The sequence below is a fragment of the Pseudoliparis swirei genome, chromosome 16 (assembly GCF_029220125.1).
Source record: "Pseudoliparis swirei isolate HS2019 ecotype Mariana Trench chromosome 16, NWPU_hadal_v1, whole genome shotgun sequence".
NCBI classification, from domain to species: Eukaryota; Metazoa; Chordata; class Actinopteri; order Perciformes; family Liparidae; genus Pseudoliparis; species Pseudoliparis swirei.
This window is the reverse complement of record NC_079403.1, coordinates 7,143,527-7,170,536: the sequence shown is the minus strand read 5'-3', so window position 1 is coordinate 7,170,536 and position 27,010 is coordinate 7,143,527. Positions and strand designations below refer to the sequence as shown.

At 47.7% G+C, this 27,010-nt stretch overlaps 2 protein-coding genes across 9 annotated transcripts in view; both read left to right on the top strand.

Annotated features, from left to right (window-relative positions):
- The first annotated feature begins 1,064 nt into the window (after positions 1–1,064).
- nfx1 (nuclear transcription factor, X-box binding 1) lies at positions 1,065–11,095 on the top strand. The gene is given in 24 exon segments (XM_056434424.1): positions 1,065–1,277; positions 1,902–2,240; positions 2,243–2,821; positions 3,183–3,344; positions 3,681–3,758; positions 3,943–4,048; positions 4,400–4,471; positions 4,606–4,745; positions 4,845–4,944; positions 5,038–5,255; positions 5,645–5,742; positions 5,853–5,883; positions 5,986–6,068; positions 6,523–6,631; positions 6,835–6,954; positions 7,030–7,109; positions 7,217–7,447; positions 8,208–8,281; positions 8,377–8,478; positions 8,754–8,891; positions 9,016–9,082; positions 10,253–10,398; positions 10,494–10,598; positions 10,685–11,095. Coding segments are annotated over 24 exon segments (3,273 nt in total). The 5' UTR covers positions 1,065–1,258; the 3' UTR covers positions 10,761–11,095.
- Positions 11,096–12,678: 1,583 nt separating this feature from the next.
- Positions 12,679–27,010, top strand: part of LOC130206707 (SWI/SNF-related matrix-associated actin-dependent regulator of chromatin subfamily D member 3) — a 33,362-nt gene continuing 19,030 nt past the window's right edge. For 5 of the 8 annotated variants that reach the window (XM_056434798.1, XM_056434792.1, XM_056434790.1 and 2 more), the window contains exon 1: positions 23,207–23,335. In XM_056434798.1, coding sequence (XP_056290773.1) covers positions 23,258–23,335 — 78 coding nt within the window. In that variant the 5' untranslated portion in view covers positions 23,207–23,257. Of the gene's footprint in view, positions 12,955–23,204; positions 23,336–27,010 lie in introns of those variants that run through there. The other 3 variants (XM_056434796.1, XM_056434795.1, XM_056434797.1) reach the window with 3 other exon arrangements.

The following is a 27,010-nucleotide window of genomic DNA, read 5'->3' as shown; positions in this document are numbered from 1 at the left end:
AAGAATATGTATAGTCCTGAGTGCCATCAGAAGAATATGAGCCTATGTAAATATCGTCATAGGTGTCCAAATAAAAATGTTATGAATGTTATGTATCTACAAAGTATGATATTGTCTGTATGGTAAATATGTTCGTCCTTTTAAAAAGTCAGTTTATTTAATTTAAACTGTCATTATCCCCAAGGGAAGCACGTTTGCATCCAGAAACATATATAATAAATAAAATAAATAAATATACACTTTTATTAATCCCCAAGGGGAAATTAGTTCTCTGCATTTAACCCATCCTTAGTTATTAAGGAGCAGTGGGCTGCGGTGAAGCGCCCGGGAAGCAACTGGGGGTTCAGTGCCTTGCTCAAGGACACTTCGACTTGCAGCTAATGGGGAGAGTGGGGATCGAACCCACGACCTTGCGGTTGAAGGACGGCCCTCTTACCCCACTGAGCTAAAGCCGCCCCGAAACATGTCCTACATATGTACTACAGTATTTATATGTATAATACACAAAGTAAAATATACTACTTACTTCAACTTCACAGCTGTGTGTCATAATCTTAGAGATATTGAGCCTCAATCTCAAAACAGGAGTCGTGATCCTATAACCAGTTGCTTAATGTTGTTCATCTCAAAGATATACATCTTATAAAATCACATTAAGTGCACTCAACGAGCAGCCTGGTAACTGCAGTTTTTAACTACCAACATTTTAAACAGTTATCATAGAAAACGTAGAAACATGGAAAACTATGAAGTACTTTCTAATATATTGAGACTTTCCCCCACAGAAACCACCTTATTCCCTTTTGTAATAACTCAAACATGGAGCGCCACCTTGTGGCCGTTCATTAACATTGTTTTCTGTCAAATTTAATTCATGCCTTTTCCACGCAAATTATTAATAACTAATACATAGTAAACCATGAAGCTTGAAACTATAGTTTTACAACCAAAAGGCAATCAAATTTCTATTAAACTAATATTACATTAATTTAATTCTGTTTCCTGTTTCCTTTTTAGAAATATTGACCGGAAGTTCCGGCTTTGCTGTAGCTAGCATAGCTTGTGTTAGCTTTAAGCTAGTGTTGATGAAGTAAGTTAAAGGGAGGTGGAGATTGTTGCTGCTTTCTTTTTTAGGGACTACGTCTCAGTTTTAACAACCAGAGCACAAGTGGAAAAGTGTATATTGTTGCCGGGCACCTGGACACGGTTGCCATCCAACGTGTGGCGCGTGAGAAGCAATAACCAGAGTTCAATCTGAATGGCTGAGGGCTCCTCAGGTAACTAACATGATATCGAAATAACGTGTCCATAACGCGGGAAAACAAGCTACTACTGCCCGAAAAAACGCGCTTTCTAACGTCACACACTCTTTATTTGGCAAATAACATTATTTAGTCACACAGCTGACCTTAGCTGACGTTGTTGGCTAACATTAGCGAGCTGAATGCTGATTGTATTTCACGTTAGAGTGATCAGGCTTCTCGTAACTGACGTGCCGTCACGTGACACTTGACTTTGGAATCCAATGTTATACCGGAACTCAGAGCCAATGACATTTATTCATGATTGTTGGCTTAGTTAAGGACTTTTAGTGTCCTGTGGTATAACTGCTGGCTACATAAACTCCGTATGGGTTGTAGGTTAATTGAGTAGTAAACCCTGAAGTGAAGACGTTATTTAGTTGATTTTAGTTTGTCATATTATATTATGTACATTTTAATATATTATTCTGGGCTCTAATAGCGATTGGTCTGTTGTAGACTGATTTAAAGACACAGTAATCGACCGGTGAATCATGGAAGAAAATGACTGAGTCATTGTTTTCACTGCCGCTGCATTTGGATGAGATTATAAAGCTCAAAGCTTCAAGCTTTTAACATTGTAACCTTTTCTGTTCGCAGACCCACCTGACCTCAATCCAGATGGGGCGTCACATCAAAAAACATATCCACAGAAATCCAGACGAGGCAGGTCCAGATACAACAACGACGACAGAAACTTGAATACTTATGATCCTCCGCAACAATATGGACACTTTCAACAGGGCTTTAAGCCCCCATTTAGCCACAATAATTCAGATTATGCACTGCATCAGCATCCTCACTCCCAGGGAGAGGATGAAGCCGGAAGGCGAGGGAGAGGTAGAGGGAGGAGAGAAGGAAATCGAGGTGTAAATGGCTACAGTTGCCAAAGACCTGGAGGTGACTTTGGCCCATATAGTGCTAACGACAGGGGTGCTGGCGGTTTCATTCTAGGCCACATCCCATGGATGATGGACCTGAAAGACCCAGCTGGCGAAGAGAAGATGCAGGCAGGAATCTTGAACAAACCAATGACGACCTGGACGCAGGGGCGAAAAAGAACCGGAAGTTTAGCCAGGAGCAAAAGAGAGGAGTACAAACTGAAAAGGTTACTCGCTTAAAAGAGAACAACACCGCAGTAGATGACCAGAGGTCAAACAACATCAAAAGAGACAAATCTACTTTAGACATCAGGGAAAGAAGTCAGAGGAGCAGGATGGGTCCAGACTTCCAACCTGATGATCATCAGAGGAAACACCATGAGGTAAACCGACGCCAAGGACCAATTAAACCACCCAAGTTACCATCTCAAGAGGAACCGCGCTCCGAGGGGGGGCCGAGTGTCCAAGAGGACCCTGGCTATGGCAGATCAGTTCAGGATCCTGCCTGTAAAGCTGGACGTGGCTCCGGACGACACACACCCCTCCAGGCTAGAGGAGGGAGTAGAATGCATCACCAGAACCACAGGCCCGGCCAGAGGAACTGGGACAAGGTGCCAGAAAGCAAGGAGACACAGACAGGTTCGACGATAACTCCTGGAAACTCACAGTCGATGTTTCCCATCATTTGGCGGTATCCAAAAGGACATTTGTGTGGAAGCTTTACATACATGACACATTAAGTATCTTCCAAGTTATGCAAAACAAATGTAACCATTTTTGCTTGTATTTGCTCCTTATTAAGTGAAACATATAGTTTACATTTAGGAGGATTTGTGCATCCTGCTATACTCAATATCCTGTAATTAAGCAGAACATATTTTGATCGTATTCTGTGGTTTGAACTGTGGTCAGCGCATCACTGTTCTCTGATGGAGCTGCCTGTTCTTGAGGTTAAAGAAGTTGAATTCTCGATCTCCTGTCTCCACTCTTCCCTCCACAGGGTGTCTGATTGAGCAGCTGTCCGAGGAGAAGTACGAGTGCATGGTTTGCTGTGACGTCATCCGGTGCATGTCCCCAGTGTGGAGCTGCCTGAGCTGCTTCCACGTCTTCCACCTGAACTGCATCAAGAAGTGGGCCCGATCCCCGGCCTCTCAGGCAGACGGTACCACCCTTAGAATACATCTGGATGTTTGCTATCAGCGCCGACTCACACTCCCCTCAGTATGGTTGTCTCTGAGAGGCTACAAAGTCAAATACCCTCAGCATAATCCCCTGTATTGCATAACACTGTTGTGGGGATGGACAATACCAAGACGCGGTCGCCCCGTGAACAAAAGAACAACAACACACAGCTCCCAGGCTCTGACGCTCCTGCTGCATCAACACTATATTGTATTGCATTGCAGTTTTGAGGCCAGTGGGAATATCTGTTGTTCTCATTATGGAAAGTTTATATAAAAAAATAGATATTTATACAAAAGCAAATGGTGTTTTTCAGAATCAGCTGAAGGTTGGCGATGTCCGGCCTGCCAGAATGTCGCACTGAAACAACCGACCTCCTACACCTGCTTCTGTGGTGAGTGCCCGTTTCATTCATGCAGTCAAATACATTTCATGAATAGTCATTTATTAGTTGTCCGGTTAGATAATTCAATGTCTATTTTGTTCTCCTGAGACTTCATTCTCCCCCATTTCTACGTTCTTTCACTTAAAGAGAAAAACAAGGTCATCACTGTGTATATTCCACATTTGATCTGCAGGTAAAGTGACAAACCCAGAGTGGCAGCGCACTGAGATTCCCCACAGCTGTGGCGACATGTGTGGGAAGAAAAGAAGCGGAGCGGACTGCAAGCACCCCTGTAACATGTGAGCCTTGAACATCACAGGAGGGCAGTGTTTGATGATGTTTTCAGGGAAATAATGAGCTGGTCCTGGACAGACGGTATTATTAGGAGTAGTGTTGTTAATCAATCCCACGTTGAAAAGATATTCATTATCATTAGATGAAATCCTAAAATGTATCATTTTATCGTAGCTGGGAATCTAATTCCACCAATATTACAACAAGAAGGAACATTTTCTGTTTACAAAGTTGTCCTGATTGTGATGAAGAATAGTCTTTAAATGTATTTACTCGTTGCATATGATCATTTTAATATCGCAGCCTGTATTTAATTCTCTATTTTTGTTCAAACTGTGTTCTGTGTCTCCCTTCAGCTTATGTCACCCTGGACCTTGTCCACAATGTCCGGCCTTCATAACAAGATCCTGTATCTGTGGGAAGACCAGGTCCGCTCCATTCGACTCCTCTTCGCGCCTCCCTATCTGCGTATCTTTGGACGTTGTGTCTTGATGTGTTTCCCAAAGCCTCCCTTTCTCTGGGTTTTGGACACCGTGGTATTGACGGAACTCTGTCTTTGCAGTCAACCGATGCGCTGTGGCCAGGGCGCGGTGCTCCGGTGCAGCGCGGTGTGTGGTGCCTTCCTCAACTGTGCTGAACACAGCTGCACCCAGATGTGCCACAGTGGGGCATGTCAACCCTGCCAGCTGCAGGTTCAGCAGGGTGAGTGGCGCGCTGCCCGCTCCATACGATGTTCTGACCGACGCACGTTTGCCTGGTCTTAAAATCAGCTCATTGGAAGTGTCTCCTGTCTGTCTTTAGTGTGCTACTGTGGCGTCACCACTCGGGAAGCCCTGTGCGGCACGGATAAAGACGGATTTGATGGTTCGGGACATTTCACCTGTCAAAAACTATGCGGGAAGTAAGTCTAACCTCACTGAGGACGTCCACCCGGCGCTTAGTTTCGGTTTGACCGTTCCCGTCCCCCGCCTCACGCTCGCTTTGCTCCAATCAGGATGCTGAACTGCGAAGCTCACCGGTGCCAGCTGCAGTGCCACCGCGGCCCGTGCCAACCGTGCCCGCGCTCCCCGAGCCTGGTGAAGACGTGTCCCTGCAGGCAGACGCCACTGGCCAAACTCCTGGAGCTGGGCTACTCTGAGCGACGAGTCTGCTCTGATGCCATCCCCTCCTGTGGAAAGACCTGCAACCAACCCCTGGCCTGTGGCTCCAGCGGTAAGGGCGGCGCACAAAGTGTGACTCAGCAAGTTTGCGTTCCCGTCGACGTGCCTCAGACTCTCCCACTAGAGACGGACTCATTGCTCATAACAAAGTGGAAGAGGTTAATGGTGGGAAGTGAAGCTACCCTCATACAAGATCTGAAGCTAACCAGAGATCGGATAGGGAAACTTTAACATGTCAAGTAGCAATATTTCATTTTTAATGTTATGGATCTAATCTTTTCAGTTTCTCTTTCTGAATTCAACCGGATATTTACATTTTTAAATATGTCATTTGCTTACATATCCCCATGTTGTTGTTTTTCCTCCATCATTTGTATTGTGTGTGTTGCGCGTGATGTTGATCTCGCGTGCGTTGTTCTTGAATAACTCTGTTTCCTTCAGACACCATCCATCTGTGTGACAAGTTGTGCCACGAGGACAGCTGTGGCCCCTGCTCCCTGACCTCCACGGTCAGATGTCGCTGTGGCTCCAAGACCAAGGCAGGCAGAAGCCCCCAGCACAACCGTTGTCATCTGTGTCCGTCATCAGTTATGCTTTATTTATGACATCAAAGAACTTCAAAATAATGCTTTGCCTTTTGATTTTTTAGGAGGTGCCATGTGTGACGATCCAAAAAGAAGGTGAGAGACAAACAGACGACGGCGATACATCTGCACTCGGATGATAAATGGGAGCTCGCCGTACGCCGCCTGCCATCTCACGTCTGACTCTTTCTATTCCAGAAGAGCTCGTCTTCACTTGTGAGAAGCGCTGCAACAAGAAACGCTCCTGCGGCCGACACAAGTGCGGCGAGCTGTGTTGTGTGGTGAGTCTTCACCGATGGGAACTTTATACGTTCCCAACTCTACATAGAATTCATCAAATTGATGTTGAAAATGGCAAAAGAGCTGTGGAGATGCTGGTGCATGTGGCAAAACAACGTTGGTGCTTTTATTCTCATCGTAGGCACTGTAGACGAATGCTTCACTTTAATACAGTACTTCAGTGAAACTGTGCCGCGTCGTAAAGTCCAATGCTATTTAGAAGTTTGCAAGCTTGAATTAAAGTCTTACAATGATCTTTTTTATGAGTGTGTCATGCAAGTCAGACGACACGCACGCATCTATTTCAACTTGCAGCACACATCTGATAAAAGCGCTTCATGCAATGAATCAAAATGTCAATAAATATGTGGTTCCTGGGGCGGCGCTGGGCAGGAGGAGGAGGAGGAGGAGGTGGTGGTGGTGGTGTCACTGGTTTCTGTCTCTCCATTCCTCCAGAATGTGGAGCACAAGTGTCCCCTGATCTGCGGCTACAAGCTCAACTGTGGCCTCCACCGCTGCCAGGATTCTTGTCACCGTGGAAACTGTGAGCCGTGCTGGCAGTCCAGTGAGTCCTGCAGGATTTAGTTTTGCGGTCCAACGGCACTGTATTCATGAGCCGATTCGCAGAAGTACCACATAGTTACAAAAAAACAACCTAATTGGAAATTGTTGCTTGGTTTTTTCTTCTTCTTTTGTGGTGTTATGCCTGGCGTTGACGTGCCATGATTTCCGCCTCACGTGGCGTCCTACGATTCCTTCGTCCTGCAGGTTTTGATGAGCTGGCGTGTCACTGCGGGCTCACGGTCTTGTACCCGCCCATCCCCTGTGGCACGAAGCCCCCGGAGTGCAAAAACATGTGCACGAGAAGACACGAGTGCGACCACCCGGGTGAGCTGAACGAAAAAGAGCAAACGTCGAGTTCTCCACTGTGAATGAGAATCCTAACCCGTGTCTGTCGTTCAGTGTTCCACAACTGCCACAGCGAAGACAAGTGTCCGCCTTGCACATACCTCACTCAGAAATGGTGCATGGGAAAGCACGAGGTAACGTCCCCCTGAGCTGCTCGACTCCTTTTTTTTGTTGCCGTTACCTTTCTTTATTTTTTTCTCCCTGTGATTTTAAAGCGGCGTCTCTTTTCTTCGGCCCGCAGCAACGCAGCAACATCCCGTGTCACCTGCAGGACATCTCCTGTGGCCTGACGTGTCACAAAACGCTGCCGTGCGAGATGCACCGCTGCAGACGGATCTGCCACCGGAGCGACTGTCTGGGGGGGGGCAGCTGCCTGCAGCCCTGCGCGCTGCCGCGTCCAGACTGCGGCCACCCCTGCTGCGCCCCCTGCCACAAGGGCGCCAGCTGCCCACGCTCCACCTGCAGCGCCAAGGTACGACACACCGCTGGACTCCCGGGGGCGGACATGTGGGGTCGTTTGTGCAGATCGCCGTCGTATTCTCACCACGGAGAGTTTCTCCAAAATAATAAATAGTTTTCCCCCCCGATGGGGAAAAATAGGTTTATGTTTCCGAAAGTCAGATCTCCTAATTTCCGAAGGCGGTGCTCCGCAGTGCAGCTGTGTCTTCTGATGGGAATCTGCTCTATTGGTGTGCGACTGTCGTACACAGTTAACTTGGATGAAGTTATAACATTTCAGTGGCAGTCCTCCAAACTCAAAAAGCTCGACAAACAATGAGATCGTTCACAGCTGCGGGAATTCCTCTCGCGAAGCAGCATCACACTTTAACCCTTGTGTTGCCTTCGGGTCATTTTGACCCGAATCAATATTACACCCTCCTGCCGCCTTCGGGTTCATTTGACCCCATTCAATGTTTAATGTCGGTGTTCTTTCGGTAGTCAACAAACAAACATAAAGTGCCTCACACTTAAACTTGGAAAACAATATTAATTCAAATAATTTTCTGGAGGTTTTAATTGCTGGCGTCAAATTGAACCCAAAGGGTAAAATATGTTAGTAAATATAAAGGTAACAGGAGGGTGTAATATTTAAGCGGGTCAAAATGACCCGAAGGCGACACAAGGGTTAAGAAAGCGACACATTTGTCTGCTTCCAAGAAGCCGACTCAAAGTCTCTTCATTCCATCGCACGATCACCGCTGCCGGTGGAGTCTAATTGTCGTCTACCACAGGTCGCTCTCCAATGCGAGTGTGGCCGGAGAAAGGAGACGGTGGCCTGCACCGAGGCCGCCACTTCATATCAGAGGTCAGTTGGAGCGCTTTCTGTGTTTTCAGCTGTTTGTTTTTTTAACATTTTGAATCCCAAGTGGTTGAAGCGTGCCTCCATCCTCTGCGCTGCAGGTACACGGCCATCGCCATGGCCAGTAAACTGTCCGACATGCAGCTCGGGGAGTCGATGGACATCGGCCCGTTCCTCACCAAGAAGGAGCTGAAGCAGACCAGGTAGAGGGCTTTCCACTCTGCGGGGATCGCAGCGAGGCGTGGCCCGATGCGGGTTCTTTTTGATCAATAATAAAACGGCATTTAAATATTCCCCCGCATCGAAATTGATTTCCTGTTTACCATGAGGGATTACTTTTAGTTGTTGCGTTAATAATTCAAACGGGGATATGTGATCATATGTATCATTTTAAACAAACAAACAAACGTAGAGTGGAACGGCATCCAACTCACCAGATTATTATTATTTTTAAGTCTGATCCCGTTTGTCCCCTCAGGCTGGAATGTGATCAGGAATGCGCGACCTTGGAGAGGAACCGGCGTTTGGCGGAGGCATTGGAGATCGATTTGTCTTCCGACCCCTTCAACGCCCGCTCCACGTCTGTGTACAGCGACAGCCTCAAAGACGACGCCAGGTCCGACTGCAATGCTGTTTCACCACATTTCTTACCGTTTAATCTTCACCTGTGCGGTTGGTTACCGGGGTCAGAAAATACTGATGGTTTTCTATTCCGCCCCTCTTTTTTTTTTATTTTTTAGAAAAGACCTGAAATTTGTCACCGAGGTCGAAGAGGAGATCAAGAATCTCGTCGAGCTCGCTAATAAGGTAAGAGGAGAGGGCGACGACAGCTCTGATGACCTCTTGTGCGCCCTCTGGTGGCCGAGTCGGGAACCCACCGCTCGCTCTTGTTCCAGCTCATTGACGACCGTAACGTCTGTCCTTCACATTTTAATTCCTACCGCCTGATGATGACAGACAAACTGTTCACGGGACCACAGAGCGGAGGAGTGCCAGGCAGCCGTTTAAAAGGATCTATTGCCTCATCCCCTGCATGAACTTCTCATTAACGCAATCAAGAAACGCAGCCGTTAAAATGATTTCCAATGTCTCGGCCCACGACGTGCATCATTTTAATTATCACGGCATTCATTGGATACGTTATGTATTCGCTGACCTTGCATTCATTTCGGCGCTCGGTCAATTCCCCAGTGGACTTCTGAGATCTGAAGCAGCTGTGGTTGCTTGTCGATTCCCGACAGGACGCCGAAGCCTCTTCAGGAACAAGCCCGACCGAATGAGTCGGTGCCTCGTGGGCCTCCGCGTTCCCTTTCATCTTTGTTGGATGCGTCGAGCCTCGCATGCCGTCAAGGTCACTGCTGCTGTGCTTTCTTTGGTGGATGTATTGTTTATGACCAGCTGAATCTCTTTGTGGAACGATGAATCACGGGGCAGCGCTTCTTTTTCTCTGCCTCCGAGTCCGCTTATGAAAGATGTTATCGCGTCTGCGCTCGGCCTCCTTGTGTGGGCCTCGACGCTCCCGGAGGAGAGGCTGTTATTTTAGTCCTGTTCAAATGTTTGCCGCGATGCTTCGATGCTAACCAGCTCGTGGAAGAGGAAGTGGCTCTGATTTATGCCCGTTGTCGTGTTCCCAAACTCTCCATGTTTAGTCGACGACTATAAAGGGAAACCGGCTACACGTTCACGACGAGCCTGGAAATGTGTGGACACCCGCACATTACGCCAATGCCATGGGGTGAATCTGCTGCTAACAGCCTCTGAAGGCTTCAGGGATTTGGGATCAGCCACAAGAGCGTTAGTCAGACGTTGTGTTATCTCGCTCCGCCTCAGACGCGTGTTGCATCAGAGGTCCCGACCTCCCACTTTGAGGTTGGATTTGAGATGTATTTGAGCGACGGAAGCACCGAGCTCCACTCGGAGCGGCTCGCTGACTCTTTGAGATGCCGGTCGGTCTCAACGCGCCTCTGATGTCTGCAGGGAAAGCAGCCGAAGAGGAGCCACTGTTTCCCACCGATGAACCGGGAACACCGCAAGATCATCCACGAGCTGGCCGAGGTCTACACCGTGGAGAGCGTGAGCTACGACAGCGAGCCCAAACGCAACGTGGTCATCACCGCCCAAAAGTACGGCTTCGTTCAAGCGGTGATGATGAAATGAATGCAGATGGAAGTGTCGGCCGTGTTTTTAAAGAGCGTGGGTGTTTCGCTTGTCTTGTCAGGGGGAAGTCCGCCTGTCCGAACTCCACCCTGACATCCCTGATTGAGAGAGAGTCCTTTGCGAGGGCCCCTCCTCCCATCGCGCATATCAAGCAGCACAGCAGCAAGTAAGTCTCCCCCCCCCCGTGTTACCGAGACATTCATGGTTCTACAGTCGGCTCGTGACTCATTTTACTCTTGATTCTCCTCCCAGGGCCGTCAGTGGAGGCACCTGGTCGAAGATGGTTAAGGAGGAGCCTGTGATCGATTATTTTGATGTCCAAGACTAGAATGAGGCCAAAAGAAGAAGAAGAAACCTCAGGATCTACTCGTAAAACATCAGTCGACATCTGCCAAAACGCCCGAATCACCTTATTTAATTTGTGTCCACCAGATATCAGTAAGAATTAATGTGGCTTCATAATTAAATGGTTAAGTTTGGGATCACCCACTTGGAGGGAGGGAGGAGGAAGAGGATAATTCAGATATTAATTAAAGTTGATTGAGCTTTGCACGCCCCCCCCCCCCCCCCCCCCCGAGTGTTTTCTTTGCTTCCTTTGTATGCAACCGGTTCCTCGTTGGACCCAATTTAATAAAAAGTGTAATTATTTCCTTATTCAAAGGACACAGTTGTCGATATGTATCGAACGCCTCGGCTTCGCTCTAAAATCATCTCGCCGGTCGACGTTTCTTCAGATCGAGGCTCTTCTGGAGCTGGAGAACGTTTTCAGGCAGACGGAAGTCTTTTGTTCTTCCTGCTGGTGTGGAGCCAAAGCCTCGGCAGTCCTGCTCTGGTGATTGGGTCTGTGGGCCGCACTGCGGTAAGGAGGCTTTGTTCGGAACACGGCGGTGACCCAGATATAGAGCTGCTCTCTTCTGCAAACTCTTCCTCGGCAAAACCTCAAGGAATTTATAGGTGAGCTCAGTTTCAGAGCTGATGGACGTGGGCGGGCAGCGAGTCTCCTTAGAGGAGTGATGGTTTTGAACCTGAGGGGGTTAAAGAGTTGAGATCTGAAGACTGACCGGAGACTCTCAGTTTGTCTCGTACGTTTGATTTTTCCTTGATCCGTGAGCAACGGGCCACCACAGGGACATTCCCACCGTGTGTGTGTGTGTGCTGCCTTCAGGAGATTTAATATACAGGCAACAAGTAGAGGCCGTTGCTCCCCCTTTGTGTGTCTTCTGCTCCGTTGTGACACAAGAACATGAGGCCAAGTTCACCTGCAAGCGACGTCTGAGTTGCACAGCCTAAATTAAAAGATGTCAAGTCTGTTTTATTTATAGAGCCCATCATCCCTCGAGGGGCTTTCACAGTCTGTAGAGCTTTGATTTGGGAAACTCCCAAAAAAGAACTTTAACAGGAGAACAGTAATAGATATAAAACGTTGTGCCGTGAAAGGAAATGATGTTTCTCATATAAAACTAATTATCTAGAACATTCTTTATATAAATGTAATCTTGATAATACCTGCATGCTTATTCATATACATTTTCTAAATCAGTCCTGCCCTTTAGATACTATATAATAAGACATTACATACAGGATTAACTAATAACTTAAATAATAGAGAATCGATCATTTTTGGATGCCTTTTTGATCCGTTATAAGAATTTGGGTTGCCAGGTTGTAAAATCCCCTTTGTTGGTGCTCATCCTTTAAATTAGGTAATAATGAAGAATCAAGTTTGTTGACACATGAGAATAATTGGATTCCAGCTCACATATATGCAAATTTAAAGATGTATCTAGCTTGAAAAACAAATAATATACTATAATGTTTTAAATGTTTATAACTAATAGATGCCACAATGCAGCCAGGAGATTTATATTCTCACAACCTGGCCCCCAAATATCTTTAATATTGGGTATAACTGCTCTGTAAAGCGGTTACAACTTGCTGCGGTTAGGGAGCTGAGGATGGGGAGACGTTTTATTCTCAACATCACTGAGGACGAACGTGAAGAGGGAAAAAATGTGTCTTTGTTCCTGCAGCGCGCATTGTAATAATAACCTGCAGTCATCATGTCACACTCCTTTTGTTGAAGCGTGCATCGGACTGTGCGCCCTCATCAATAAAACCAGAGAAAACCCGCTCCCGAGGATCATTTGATGACGCTCCCTGCCGCTGGTCATTCTTCATTATATCGACTCTCCAGCAGAGACCGCGCCTGCGCTCCTGCGCCCTTCCGAACGAGGCTTCACCAATCCCGGCTGTGGCTCCATCCCCGGCTCGGCGTCCCACAGGCCAGTGCGAATAAGTCTCCTAGCCGTGCAGTAATGGGGAAGTGATCGCGGAGAGCGAGAGAGAGATAGATAGAGAGAGAGGGGGACGCTGCTGTCTTCAGAAGCCGTGAGGAAGTTGAGGAGTGACGGGAAGCTCCGCGCCGCGCTGGACCGGACACCTCCGCGCAGAGACGCATCCGGCAGTTCCTGTTGTTGAGTAGCCTAAAAAAAAAAAAAGAGGGCATAGTGATGGAGAGAAAGGTATGGATGCTACCGTTTGTTTTATTCCTCATCACTTTGCCTCGCCGCGCTGCTCCGTGGCCGCATCCACCATTTCAAACTATTTCTTTCTCTATTTTCTTTATCCTGCAGGCGCGTCGCCGGCCGGATTAGTGCGCGCCGGAGTTATTTATTTTATTATTTTTTCCCTCTGGTCTATAGCTGTAATTTACTGTGCATCTCAACAAACAAAAAAATGAAAAATAGAAGCAGGATTTATTTTCCAGCTCACGGTGTATTTTGGATTATTCCGGTGCACAATGTATTGGAGGATATTGATGTGGTCGGGGGTGGATATTATTATTCGAGGGGGACTGTAAGGCTACTGTCTGCATCATCACACAGCACACTGTATAGTTGCAGCACCTCACCCCTCCACCTCCCAACCTCCCACCACCCCTCCCCGTTTTTTCAAGCCGACGCAGACACACCAGCGCGTTGTATTAACCTTGTCTGGTGTGGGAAACAGACACTTGAGGAGTAATAGACGGGATGCACGGTGAAGAGGGAGAGAGAGAGAGAGGATCATCCGCTCGTCTCTTTACGCATGCCTTTAATGCTCCCCCCTCTCCTCCCTCCATCTCCATCACCCTCCCCTCCTGGATTCAGGGCTCGCACAGTGATATAATGGTGCTTCACGTTAGTGGCCCCCTCAAGTGTGCACGTGCGCTTTGGATCTCGCAGCGAAAGTTTCTGGTCCCCCAGCAGCAGCAGCAGCAGAGGCATTGTGGGGGTGTCCATTTGAGGCCAGGTCTAGTTGTGCTGATCCAGAGGAAAATGTAGTTTTCCTTTTTTTTTTATATGCCAGCTGTAGGCGGCTTTATGGAGCTTTAAAGTCCACGCAGAGAAGCCACTAAACTCTGCAATAAAAGTATATGTGGACATTTTCTTGCAGAGACTTCATACATCTGTGTATTAAGACTTGAGCTGGCCTAGTTAGCATATTGAGCTAACCTTTAGCTACATCTCGCACACATGTCATATCTCAACACACAACCCATATGCAGTCATAACACGGTAGGATGCTGCGTGCTGACATGCCGGTTTATGCACCGGTCGACGCAGCCGGCCATCGGCTGCTGGCCTGCTGCTCCCAGTCTGTAGCTAAGCTAAGCTAACCGGCTGCTAGCCGTAGCTTCACATTGAGCACACGGGTCAATCTTCTTCACTGATTTTGGGCAATAAAGGAAAACATGTATTTATTTATTGTTGTTTTTGTTTTACTGTATTTATTACATGAGGGAAAAGTTTGTTCTTGTGCTCATATTATCATCTCATTCTTCTTGCTCAGTAAAAGTCAAAGCTGAGAGGATGCTGAAAACTTTTAGACGAGGCCTTCGCCCTCGTAAAAGGTCGCGCAAATGTGTCGTTGCTTATTTCTGTGCACATTTTAAAAGCTTTCTCGGATTTCACCATCTCTCTCTCCATCTCTCTCTCTCTCGTTATCGTTCCTGCTCTGGTTTCATGTGCAGAGCTGTTGAGTTATGGAGGACTTGGTGACTCAGCTGTTTGCTGATTTCAAAGCGCTGCATCCCTCTGCACTTCGGTTTGATGCTCTTTACGAAAACAAGAAAACACAGGCAATAGCATTGGTGCGTAATTAGCCGACACAGAATACGGCATCGGCCCTTTCATTGCACACAGAGCTGCTTTGTGCTTGTTTTGCAACTCCCTTCCTGTATTCAAAGGCCTTTTACGAGATAGAATATACAGTGAATCACCCTGAACTGGCCTCTCGTTCCTCTTCTCTCTGCTCGCTTTCACGCCGTCTGTGCAGGAGGCGTTGGAGCTGCTCTGCACTGGTTTTGTGATTTGCTTCTTTTTTTTTAACGTTTATTTGCATTTTTTTAAGCAAGTCTTTGCCGTAGAGGGTGCTTGAACCCTTTCAGCGATACAGGCGGCACTCATTATGAAAACAGGCGTATAAAACATCTTAATTAATATCCTCGGTCTTCCCTGCTGACTCCGCCGCTGGCACAGAGTTTCCCTTCAGCAGGAGGCGGGAGGAGAGCCGCCGCATCAGTATGCAAGGTGCCGTCACAGCTCCAGAGGTCTCACGGAGGATCAGAGGATCAGCTCCTTTTACAGTCTGCAGGAGGCTTGACCTGCCCCTGCCCCCCCCCCACACACACACACACACACACATCCCAGTCACTCTGCTCAGTCATGTTTGGAATATAGTTTGGGCCTCTAGTCAAGATCAATCTGTCGCTGTGTCTTTCGAGTTGCAGAGGTTTTTTACATTTTTTTTATCAAACTTTATTTTTTCTCCACACGGTTTTATTTTGCTGCAGCGAGAGTGAGATCGATCATGTACATATTTGGCTTTGTGTCTTAAATAGCCGAGCCACCCAATCAAATGTCCCCCCGGTTTTGTGTTTTGTGTTACTCGCAGGGATAAACGCACAATGGAGCGCTTCCTTTTTTCTTTTTTTTGGGGCTGGTGAGGAATGTGCTGGCTCAATGGCTGGTTTGTTACCCCGGAAACAAACCAGCTTACAGGAAAGCTATTAATTTCACCAAATATTTGAGCTAAAACGAGGAGAGATTAGAGGAATAGTTGAGTTAACAGCAACTATTTTGATCATTCAGTCGTTGTTTGGATCATATTTTCAGGCAAAACAGCCCCAAAAAAATAAAATGCTGCTGGAATGCAACGATTTGCTGCTTTTCTTTCTCCTACATGAAAATATCTTTTGAGTTGTGGACAGTTGTTTCACCTTCAGCTCTGGGAAATTGTAACGCTCGCTTTACTCTTGCATGTAATATTGAAGAAAATCATCTGCATTATTTATCAATCATGAAAATATGAATCAGTTGGAGCTCCGCTAAAAGTGATGAAAGTTTAATACCATATCCCCCAATATCACATCCACAGTGCTGCAGTGTAGCCATGCAGCTGATGCCCTACTGTGCTATTTCAAGGCTGCAGCTCTGCCATATTTCACACAGACATCCACCGTGCGCTACTGAAGATGAATTTCATACAATCTCCCACCCTTAAACGCCACTTCCACGCCGCCCTCTGAACCTCCACCGACTCATGTCCTCAGAGAGATTTCTTTATGGTTGTAAATCAAGCGCATTGTAACCAGTGGCGGCTGGTGAATTTTTTGGGGGGGGGGGGCGCAGTTTAAATAGCACTCAACAATGAGAAGACAAGAGGTTTTGAGTAGAATATTGTAAAAAACAAAGCTTTATTTCAAGAAAACAGCGTGCTCAACACGGTCCAATAACAACTATCAACACACTGTAACTTTGGGCATGAGAGGTTCAGAGCGGCTTTAAGGAACATTGGGTTGGGTTTCAGAGGTTTGCAAAATAAAAGAGGTTCACCCTCACATGAAAGAGGTTCAGAGCAGAATAGAGTCAGAAAGAGATCACATGTTACATTGGGTGACAGAGCAGACCCACTACTGTAAAGACAAGTAGCCTCCTCTCTTTAAAGTGGTCAAACTTCTCAATAACTCTCTGGTTAAAGTCTATCATGTCTGTAACCAGCCTGTTTCCATTATTCTTGAGGGAATGTGTCTGTTTTTCAGAACTTCTTCGTTGTGTTTCGATGCCAGTTCGGTCTCCTTCTGCTGCTCTGCAAACAGGGTTAGCTTCATGCTGTTAGCTAGTTAGCTCCATGCTCTTAGCTAGATAACTGCGGCAAGATTCGTGCTTTACACTTGTCTGCAGCTCTTTAGATCCCTCACCCCGTTGTAGTCCAGAGAGTTTCAGTCCCAGGACTTTGGAACAACAGACAGGAGAAACTAAACAGCGCATTACTCACTGAGCTCCAGCTAACAGCTCCGGTGAGCAACCTGCTCGCGTAGCTCCGTGGAGCTCTCTGGCTGAGGGAACGATACGGGTCTCTGATCTGCCGAATAGTCCAGTCACGTGAAATAATAAAACGATGTCATTGGCCAGGGCGCACATTTTTGTGCCCCAAGATTCACGTTTCATCCGCCAATGAGAAGCCGTCCTTGCCGAAACGACCGTGAAATGTTTGTTGCTCCCGCACACACACGTTGGGCCGGAGCCCCGAAAATGGGGCGGGGCTTCTCTCCGTGATAATGAGTGGCGATATATTATATTTTTTCACATTAACTTAAGTGGTTGTTGACAGGCTGACGGTCTCCCACACACATTTAGCGCGTCAACACGGTATATTTACTATTTAAATGATTTGGCATATGTTTTTTGACAGGCTGTATTATTATTTTTTCTTCTTCTTCTTTTTTTTCATCTCCAAATTTTAAGAGGGGCGGCGCCCTAGCGCCCTCTATGGACGCACCGCCACTGATTGTAACCTAATTAACACGGCGCCCTTCTCGCCTGTGCCAACCGATTATAACCGTGTTTTTGGGGATCTCTGTGATCTACCTGCAGCACTAGCGGTGGGGTTTGGTTGCATATTGCTCCCATTCATAATGTAGAGCTGCTCTAATGAGATCGGAGCCGTCTGGGTCCTGATGGTGCGACAGTTCAGCGAGCGGCGGGTTGACCCACTTACGTGTTCACGCTCAATGTTGCACCACAGACTGTCGGAGGGCTTCGGGATAACCCGATGAAACACACGCAGCAATGGTGTATGATGCGTTCATGTTGATGCCACAGCTGGCAGCTTCTCTCCCAGTTTGACATTATTTGTTTTAGGGACAGCCTCATTTTCCATTATCAGTTAGTCTGAATAATTAAGATTTTCATTTGTTTCTCAACGATGTCGCCAATTACAGCGTGAGATAATTAGTAGTGTTTAATACGGGAACTGGAGGAGTCACGACACCAGCTAAACGCTTCCTCACAGACTCTTCATCCTCTCTTGTTTTGAATTTACTGAGCAGCATCTCTACATTGTGAGTGGAGGAGTGAGGTGACGTATGTTGTTGTTGTTGTTGTTTGTTGTGTCATCCGGACACAAATTCACAAACCACCAAAAACACTATCTCTATAACGGCAATGCACCGCGCTATAGATGAGTACGTCTGTGACTTTTGCTGATGTGATATCGTTTATACACTTTAGTTCTGACAGTATATTATTGGTTTAATGTTATATGAACATACTACACACATGTGAGTACAGTACTAGCAACTCGGAAAGCCCTCTGCGGTCTAGTCGGCTACTCGGTTCTTTGGGTCTTGGTCACATCTCAGTTTTACAGATCGGTCGAAGATATCAACAAATCGATTAGTCTGCAATTTGTTGCCGCCTTATGTATTATTACCATAACTCTCAAGTCACCGAGATAATCATCCAATTAAAAAGAAAGTCACTTCACAGCCATCTGGATGGAACAATAATCCGTCTGTTGCGCAACAAACGATATTTCCATCCACATTCTGTTTTCATGACTCATATTAACGTGTCATAATGTAAGAAAGGGAGCACAGACATGGCCTTTAACCCCCATGAACGCCTCTAGTTGCTACATGGACGGGGTCTTATGGTCCTGAGGGAGTGGATCAAAAAAAATGTAAACATATAATTACACTCATTTAGGACTGGACGCGGCCCGGCACAGACCAACCTGCCCTGGTTCTGTGGGTTCTGCCTCCTGTTCCAGAGCGGTGCTGATAGATCGGGGCTAGAGAGAGAAGAGAGGGAGTGGGTGTATACAGTCTATGGTCGCTGGGTCTGTTTATTTGAGGGATGTTTCTTTTCACGACATCCTGCTGGGATTCATTTTTGGTTTTTACGGCTCCGGCTCTGGAGTAGGTCGATCTCGCTCAGTTCACCAGCTGCTGCTCCAATTTGGAAGCCCGCTGCAGTCGGCGTCGCCCCCATTGGCTGCTCGCTTGTGGATGCAAGGCAGATTATGCCGTTGTCACGACTACAGCAAACAGGAAATGCCCCGAAGCAGGTAAAGCTTCGGGCCTCGTTGCCTGGTGAGTGTTTGCTCATTGCTTGTTCTCATTACCGCTGCTCCGGCTTTTCCATCTGCTCCCACAATGCCTCCCTTTTTCCCCCCTTTTTTTTTGTTTTTGGGAGCAGCCAAGGATCTGAACCATAAACGCCGTCTGCATAGAGATGCTTTGTCCCCAAACCAGCCCTGGAATCCGAGGTCTGAAACCCTAAACTCTGCAGCTTCTCACGTCAGGTGGCGCGCACAGCGAGGCCGCTTTGTGCAAAACCCAATGCGCCTGTTTCGGTGCATTGTGGGTATTATACCAAACCACTTTGATCACCGACTATCAGCAGATGCCCTATTATGCTCAGGCACCAGGGGAGGCCCCTCTCTCCCCCCCCCCCTCTCTCTTCCCCCCCCATAGGTTCCTCTTCATTACACATGCCGAGCGGCAAGAAATTGGCCCTGAAATGTACTTTTCTCCTTAATCCCCCTCAGTGAGGGTGCAGGTCTGCGCGCTTTTGTGCAGACCCTTTGATGGGGGGGGGGGGGGGGGGGCTGATGGCCATTGAGTAGCTTTCCGAGGGCTCTGGCATCAAAGCTGCTTGAGCTGGGTTTTGTGTGCAGCTCTTAAACCAAAGAAAAAGTGAGAGAGAGAGGAGCGGAGAGGAGGGAGAGAGAGATGAGAGGAGAGGAGAGAGAGAGAGAGAGAGAGGCCCAGCAGTGAGAGGGGATCAGACTTTACTCCAGGCCTTCAGCTCAGTGCATATTCCCCCTCGTGCACCCCATCCGCCTGTGACAATAACGGGGACGAGGGCAGGTTCCTGGTCTCTGGAATGTAAACGCTGCCACTGGGAACTGAGCGTTTCACATCAGCACCGGTGTAAATGTTTGTTCTTTGTACTCTCTCTCTCTCTCTCTCTCTCTCTCTCTCTCTCCCCGTGTGTTTTTCCTTCCTCTCCGGGGCTCATTGTGGAGCGATTGCAGAGAAACGGGCCAAAACCATCAATGTATGGATTTCTCTTCCTTCCTTTTCCGCTCAGCCTTTAAAAACAATCGACTTCATTCTCCCTCTCCGAGCTTCTCTCCCCAATAATGAGCTTCATTATGTCTCATTTTGGAGAAACTAGAAGCAAAATCCTGCTGCGATGATACTTACTTGATTTATACTTAATTGCTTATTGATATTTCAACCACTTTGGGATCTTTATTTAATGCAGAACATCCTTTCATGTAATCAAGTTATTTTGTATTAATCAATGTCTCTACAATAACAATTCAGCTACAGAAGTGTTGTTATTTCATGTTTCTCACCTTGCTTTTCTCTGTGGTTTACAGTGGGCGGGGCTCAGTTGGAGAAAGTTTACATCAAATTGTTCCGTGCACCAATCAGGGGTTGACTCTGAATCTGACGTTAGGGTTGTTTGTTTAACTTCGATTGATTGATCGTTTTTTTCTCTGATCGATCAGATTTTTTCTGTTGTAGCTTATAGAAAATAGTTGTCAGTCTTTTCTATCTGTGACCCCTTATCACAACATCACATGTTAAGTCCCTTTTCAAACAGAAAAGCCAAACATTGCTTCATCCCAGCATTTCATTTGTGAATATTTTCCTGCTTTTCTCTGTTTTATTTGTTTTTTTATAACCGTAAACTGATCATATTTGGATTTTAGACAAAAACTAGTCTATTTAAGACCTCAGATTACTTGAGTACATTGATGAGGAATATATCAGCATGACATTTAATAGACTAAAACAATGAATCTTTTGATCGAGAAAGTAATAAATTATGGATATCATTAATTATTTAAAGCACGACCTCCCAGAATTGTGTCAGTCTTAAATTACTAGAGAGGCTTAAAGAGGTGAACGCATCCAGTCTTCCACACTGGAGGGTTCTGGTTTAGGATCCTCTGTCCACTCGATGAGATGCAGCCGGTCCTGCAGGTTAGAAACACTGTGCATACTGTTTAGTTTAAAGCATTCATCTTAGTGCGAGTTATTTGTCTCCCTCTTGTGGCCAAATGAAGAAGTGGTGAATTTCCCCAAAAGAAAATGTTGAGAAAATAAAGTCGGTTGAGCATTGATGAGAGTTATGCCCCGGCCCTCTGATACTTCACATCTGTGTGTCAACCAAGATCTGAACATGGTTCCCTCCTCCCATTCAAACAGACAGCAGCTCCCTGTGCCTGGCTGTTTGCGCCCTCTGTCGGTCAGTAGTAGTACTACCCCCCCACCCCCCCTGTCTGCTACACACTGGGACATTACCATTTGGTGAGACTGACTGGCTTTGGTGAAGGAGGCTGTGGGGGTCCGCCAGGGGGGTACTCCGGCGCTGAAGGCGCTCTTTTGCATCGCCCGAGCCGGCTGCCGGATCTCTTTGTTATCGTTGAACCCACGTGTGGCTTTGTTGGAGAAACGGGAGCGACGCGGTTAATGTAACGCACAGCGGCAGTGGGGACGGATACGTTGAGCCTCATTTGACTACATTGAGGCCACGGCGTGGATCGAGGCGGCAGAGAGGAGGGTTGGGTTCCTTACGTCTGCATTGATGACAGCTGCAGTACCGCGATCTCACCGCCAGGTGTCACCACCACGCAAACTAAAGCCAGAAGCTGTCAGCGACCCACGAGAGGGGCCAGCTTCTGCTCATCGATGAATCGATTCCAATAATCCGGGTTCGTGTGAAGGAATTTTTTGATCTTATCTTCCCGCTTCTCCTCCAGATGCAACTTTTCTGTGAGCGCCGGCGTCTTTACGTCGTAGATATAGACGCATAATATGCGTAGGGAAACAGCGTGGCTCCTTTGAGAGGCCTCTGAGGGATGGTGCGTCCTCCAGAAGGTCATGACCTTTGGCCTAGATGTCACAGAACCACTAACCAGCTGTCCACACAATAGCTGCAGAGCTTCCCTCTCCGAGTCGGTCGGAAGAAGAACGTCTGTGCCATATTCTGGTTTTAAGGAACAGGCTCGTCTTAACGTGATACCTGAAGGACGGATGTTGTGTCAGAGCTTTATGTCGCCTCTTGAGGGCCAATTCCCTTATTTTGACACCTGGCTCCTCACTTTTGTGCAGTTTTCATGTCGGCAGAGGAAGAGGAAACACTAACAGCGAAAATATGTCCTCATGTGTCACAAAGCCAAGCCCCTTTTTCAATCTGGCCCACTTCACCTTCTTTGTCATTCAAATAACCTCATGAATATTTCACTCCTCTGATCTGATGGCTTGAGGGAGGGAGGGAGGGAGGAGGGAGGGAGGGATGAAGGGAGGGAGGGGGCCGGAGCAGCAGGAGACATGAAAGAGTCCTAATCTTCAGAGTAATGACCTTTGTGGCGACAGGCCAAGCTCGGGCTGGTGTGTTAACCGAGTGGGAAACGTTGTAACCTAAGAAAAAAATCAGCCTCAATAAGTATTTATACTTCTCTCTTCACCTCCTTTTGTTCGTGACTTTCACCTTGTTGTTTTAAAGCAGCCCAACAGCACGCGCCACGTGACACAGTCACCTTGCCGTGCAGCCCGGCCTGGTCGGTAGCCACAGCCTCGGGGTCCGACTAGTGGGTGAAAGGTACCAAAAAAAAGCGAAGGAGGCGAGTGGAGGAAACACTCGTAACCTATGAGTGCACCCTGCAGAAATCACAGGAAGTGAAGGTGCTCTTGACGTGGCCCTCTGCTCTGGTGAAGTGGGGGCTATTAGAAGACACGTTAATCCCGCCTCCATGGGGGCTTTTCAGATGAGACATCAACCCTCCTCCTCCTCATCATCATCATCGTCATCATCACCACGTCACAGGGGTACACGCGGTAATGAGATGCAGCGTGGCCCTTTAAGAGCAAACATGTCCTCTTCTTCTTTTGAGAATGAGCCTCGAGACTCAGAGTTTCTGTGTGCGTTGACCATGGCCTCTGGGTTGGTCACCAGTGTGTGTGTGTGTGTGTGTGTGTGTGTGGGGGGGTGCTGCTGCAGAGGAACTGATTCAAACCTCCCCGGCCCCCGTTCGGGACCAAACGGCAGCCTCTCCGCGCCGCGCGCGCCCTTATCTACCAATGGAATGCAACAGCTGTGCGGGGGAGCGGCGGGGTGGGCTGGCTGGAACCCCCCTGCCAGACCCCCGCACAGCCCCCTCCCCTCCACCTCCAAGCGACGTGCGGGGCTCTTGAAAGGCAGCTCATCTAAAAAGTGAGCGAGACGCGCACACACAGTGAGAGAGAGAGAGAGAGAGAGAGAGCTCGGCTGCTGCACATTCAAAATAAAGTCAGAGGGAGGGAAGAGAGAGGGGAGCGAGGAGAGAGAGAGAGAGAGTCAGGGACAGGCAGTGCTGTAAAGGAGAGCACAAAGAGAAGGAAAGTGGAACAGGGGAGGGGAACAGGAGGCTGGGAGAAGGGAGAGGGGAAGACAAAAGAAGGAGAGAGGAGACATAGCGGGGTGGACGGAGGGGACTGAGCAAATGGCCACGGAGGAGACGGCGGGGGGAGCCAGGAAAGCCACCAAGAGCAAACTGTTTGAGTTCCTGGTCCATGGAGTGGTGAGTGGCGCTGTCCGTCATTCCCATGAAGGGAGCTGGCGTGTGTGTGTGTGTGTGTGTGTGTGTGTGTGTGTGCGTGTGCGCACGAGTCGGCGCAGCGGCAGCAGCGGTCTGTGTGTGAGAGATAGCTGGGTAAAGCTGGCCATGTGAAGGTTATTTCCAGCACCCCTCCTCTGTCTCTGTCTCTGTCTCTCTCTCTCTCTCTCTCTCTCTCTCTCTCTCTCTCTCTCTCTGTCTCTGTCTCTGTCTCTCTCTCTCTCCTGGATCCCAGCCGGTTAGGAGAGATGATGGCTTGAGAGAACAAGAAGTGGAGCAGCATGGATGGATGGAGCTGAGCAGGAAGAAGGATAGGGAGCAGAGGATTTCTAACACGCACACACACTCAATCTCACACACACACACACACACACACACACACACACACACACACACATGGATGCATGTAGGAATAGAAGCATAGCAGCAGAAAGCAGCCAGCTCCCCCTTCGGCTAACGGAGGAGCACGCTGCTTCCCAGAGAGTCACAGACAGAAAGAAGGGATGAGAGAAATAGAAAGAGAGAGAGGGGGGGTGGAGAGATGACCAGCCCACTCACAACAACACAGTGAGAGTAGCCTCGCAGGGCAGCGTGCCGCTGGATGGAGGAGGGACTGGAACCTTTAAGGTCACGAGACAACCGGACGTAGTGGTGTGCAGACGGCCAAACCCCGGACACCGGGCGGGACAATCGGTCCTTTTCATGCGAGGCGAGCTCGAGAAATGTCGCTCGCGGTTAGAGGTCAAGCAACTTATTGCCAGAGCGCACGGCACAGAACACGGAGCCGGCGGCCCTTTTGTCTTGGTGGAGGAGCCGAACGAATGAGAGGGTTGAGGGAGGAGGTCAGAGTCAGTGGCACTTGAAAGTTTGAGCAGATGTGTGGACAGATGTGCGTGGATGTAAAGGTGGTTTATGGCGTTGATTCAGTCGCTGCCCCTGAAAACAATGCTGCAGGTTTCATGTAGTTTGAGTTTAATTAATTAATTAATATGCCATTTTTACACTGAAAGAAAAGGAGAATTTGGGAGAAAAATATTCTTTCCATCTCAACCGAGGCTAAAGGTGACGTTCTTCTCGTGTTTCCTTTTGTCCGAAACACAAAGATGTTCAGTTGTCTTTGGTTTGCAACAGAGAACAACAGAAAGTCCTAAAAAATGGGAAACAGATCATGTGACCTTTCCTTCTCCTCTTTGCCTGAACATGTGTCATCGCTCCCGACCCCCAGGTTGTAAAGTTCCTACAGCTCAACCGATTTGTCATCATCACTTTGCATCTGCAATTTCTTCTCCTCTCTTTTTTAAAGCAAAATATTGGCTGGTTTTGGCTCCTCAAATGTTGTTTTATATGACGGTAAACTGAATATTTTGGGGGGTTTCGAGCTCTCGCTCCAACAAAACGCTGCGGTGGGAATTTTTAAACCATTTTTTTCTGCCCCAACAATGAAACCATTGCAACCCCTTAAACAAAAAAATTAACAGAATTCCAGCTATCGCCGAGATCCTGACACTCGGAGTCGCCTCCGAATCCTTCGAGTGCGCGGAGAAGGTCGAAAAGACTCCGCTGGACTCTGGCTCCGATTCGCCGGGCGCTTTAATCGGCGCTGCCGCGTGTCGTCCTAAGATTTATCCACCGAAACGAGATGAGGCATTGTCTCCGTGACAGGAGCGGTCATTACGGGGAGACTTGAGGAAACAATGGACCGGCTGATTGATGAGCCGGGTGAGTGTGTCCTCTCAGCAGACCAATTAACCTTGATGAGGTCGGTGCTCCAAGCCAAATATTTCCCCCTGCTTCTTTTTTTCATCCTCTCCTTTTGCTCGGCCTTCCCCTCTTCCCCCGTCCCCTCTTTCTCCCCCCCCCCACGTTTTCAAGATGGAAAACTCTTGTTGTAATCGTTGCGGCAGGTTCCCTCCTCGTTGTGTACGCTGCCGACTGGAGAAATATTTACACGACGGAACATGGGGACGATTCGGTGCAGTTTGCTGGCTTGTGGCGAAAGTCTACGTTTCCTTTACCCCCCCCCCCCCCCCCCCCATCGTGAAGCTTTTAAAGTCACAGACGAGATGCATTCACACACACACACACGTATATTTAAATACATGCACACATTGTTGTGGTTACCGAAGGTCGTGGTGTTCCTGCCTCCCAGCTGCAGTGTGTGAGTTGTGGGGGAGAGTGTTTGGCCGAGGTCTGCTTTGAGGACCGATGGGTGGGCTGCAGGCCCGACTGAAGCCTCTTCTTCTTCTCTTTCTCTCATTATCGGCCTTAACCCCCCCCCCCCCCCCCCCGCCGCCGTGTTACTTCTCTGGCTCGTACGTGTGCGCATTGGAGGTCAGCGAGGGCCGCCATGCGCGATGAAAAGGAAAAGGCTTCCAGCGGCGTGCGTGGGAAACCTCGATAAGGCAAAACGCACGTGTAGAAAGAGCGCGTCCATGAGACACCTTCTAGACATCGACTGCAGCTTGGACTCTCGAGATCTGGATCATTTCAACTGGCACAACAATGACAGAAACGTGGAATTGGTTGTTTCTCTTCTCTTTTCCTCCTCCACACCCAACACAAAGGAAGTGAAGGAAACGTCCTCACAGCAGCGGAAGGTTGACATTCATAACAACCTTGCCATGATCATTGAAATGGCTTTTCACCAAGGAAATGATCACCATGAAAACTGTTTTGAATTTGTCCCGTGGATTCAGACGAACGGGTTTTTAGACAGAGAGAGGTCACCGTTGAATCTCTTTAAAAGTGCTTTTCATCACAAAGCAAGCAGACATTACAGAGACGGGTAAGATGTCATGTTCAAATCACCACGGCGTCGCCACTGGAATTCAATAAACACAGAGACTGCAATATTGCCCAGCCCTCCTATTGAAATACAGTATTACGTCCATAAATACATCTGGAAGTATTATTTTAGTATTCAGAGAGTCAAATCTGAGATTTCATTCTTTAATGATATATATATATATATGGTGGAAATATATATATTTGTGTCTGTGTATATATTTGTGTGTATATATATGTATATGTATACTATATATATGTGTGTGTGTATATATATGTGTATATATGTGTGTGTACACATATATATACACATGAGTTACATTGTTAGTTGTTGCACTTAAACAATGTAATAATAACACAATAAAATTCATTCTTCCATGTATATCCCATAAAACAGGCATTCCTTCAATTAAAAACTGTTTTGTTTTTCTCCACTATTTTCTGACACTTCCTTGAATATGATTTTTCAAACACGACTCTCGTCCCACTCGAGTAACCTCAGTTGCGAATAGATTTTATTCCAATCAAAGCCTTTTAAACGGGACCCTCCGTGCTGCAGCCCACGGACTTGTATGTTTAGCCCTGTGTGGGTTAAGTTTGGCCTCTTCAAATCCTCCAGAGATGCCAACACGCTTCTCAGATATCCATCTACATGGCAGGTCCGCCTGCCGGCTGGCTGGCAGAGTGTTGGAGTCAGTTCAGCAGGTCAGATTATAAAGTCCCACATTGTGTGTGTGAGTGAGGATTTAGGGGAAACTCATCCGACACACTAACCAGCTACGTGTTCATGTTTCCGCTATCTTCAAGGCTCAGACCCTCGTAGCAGAAGCCCCGGCGGGCCGGCCTGTTTGGGGG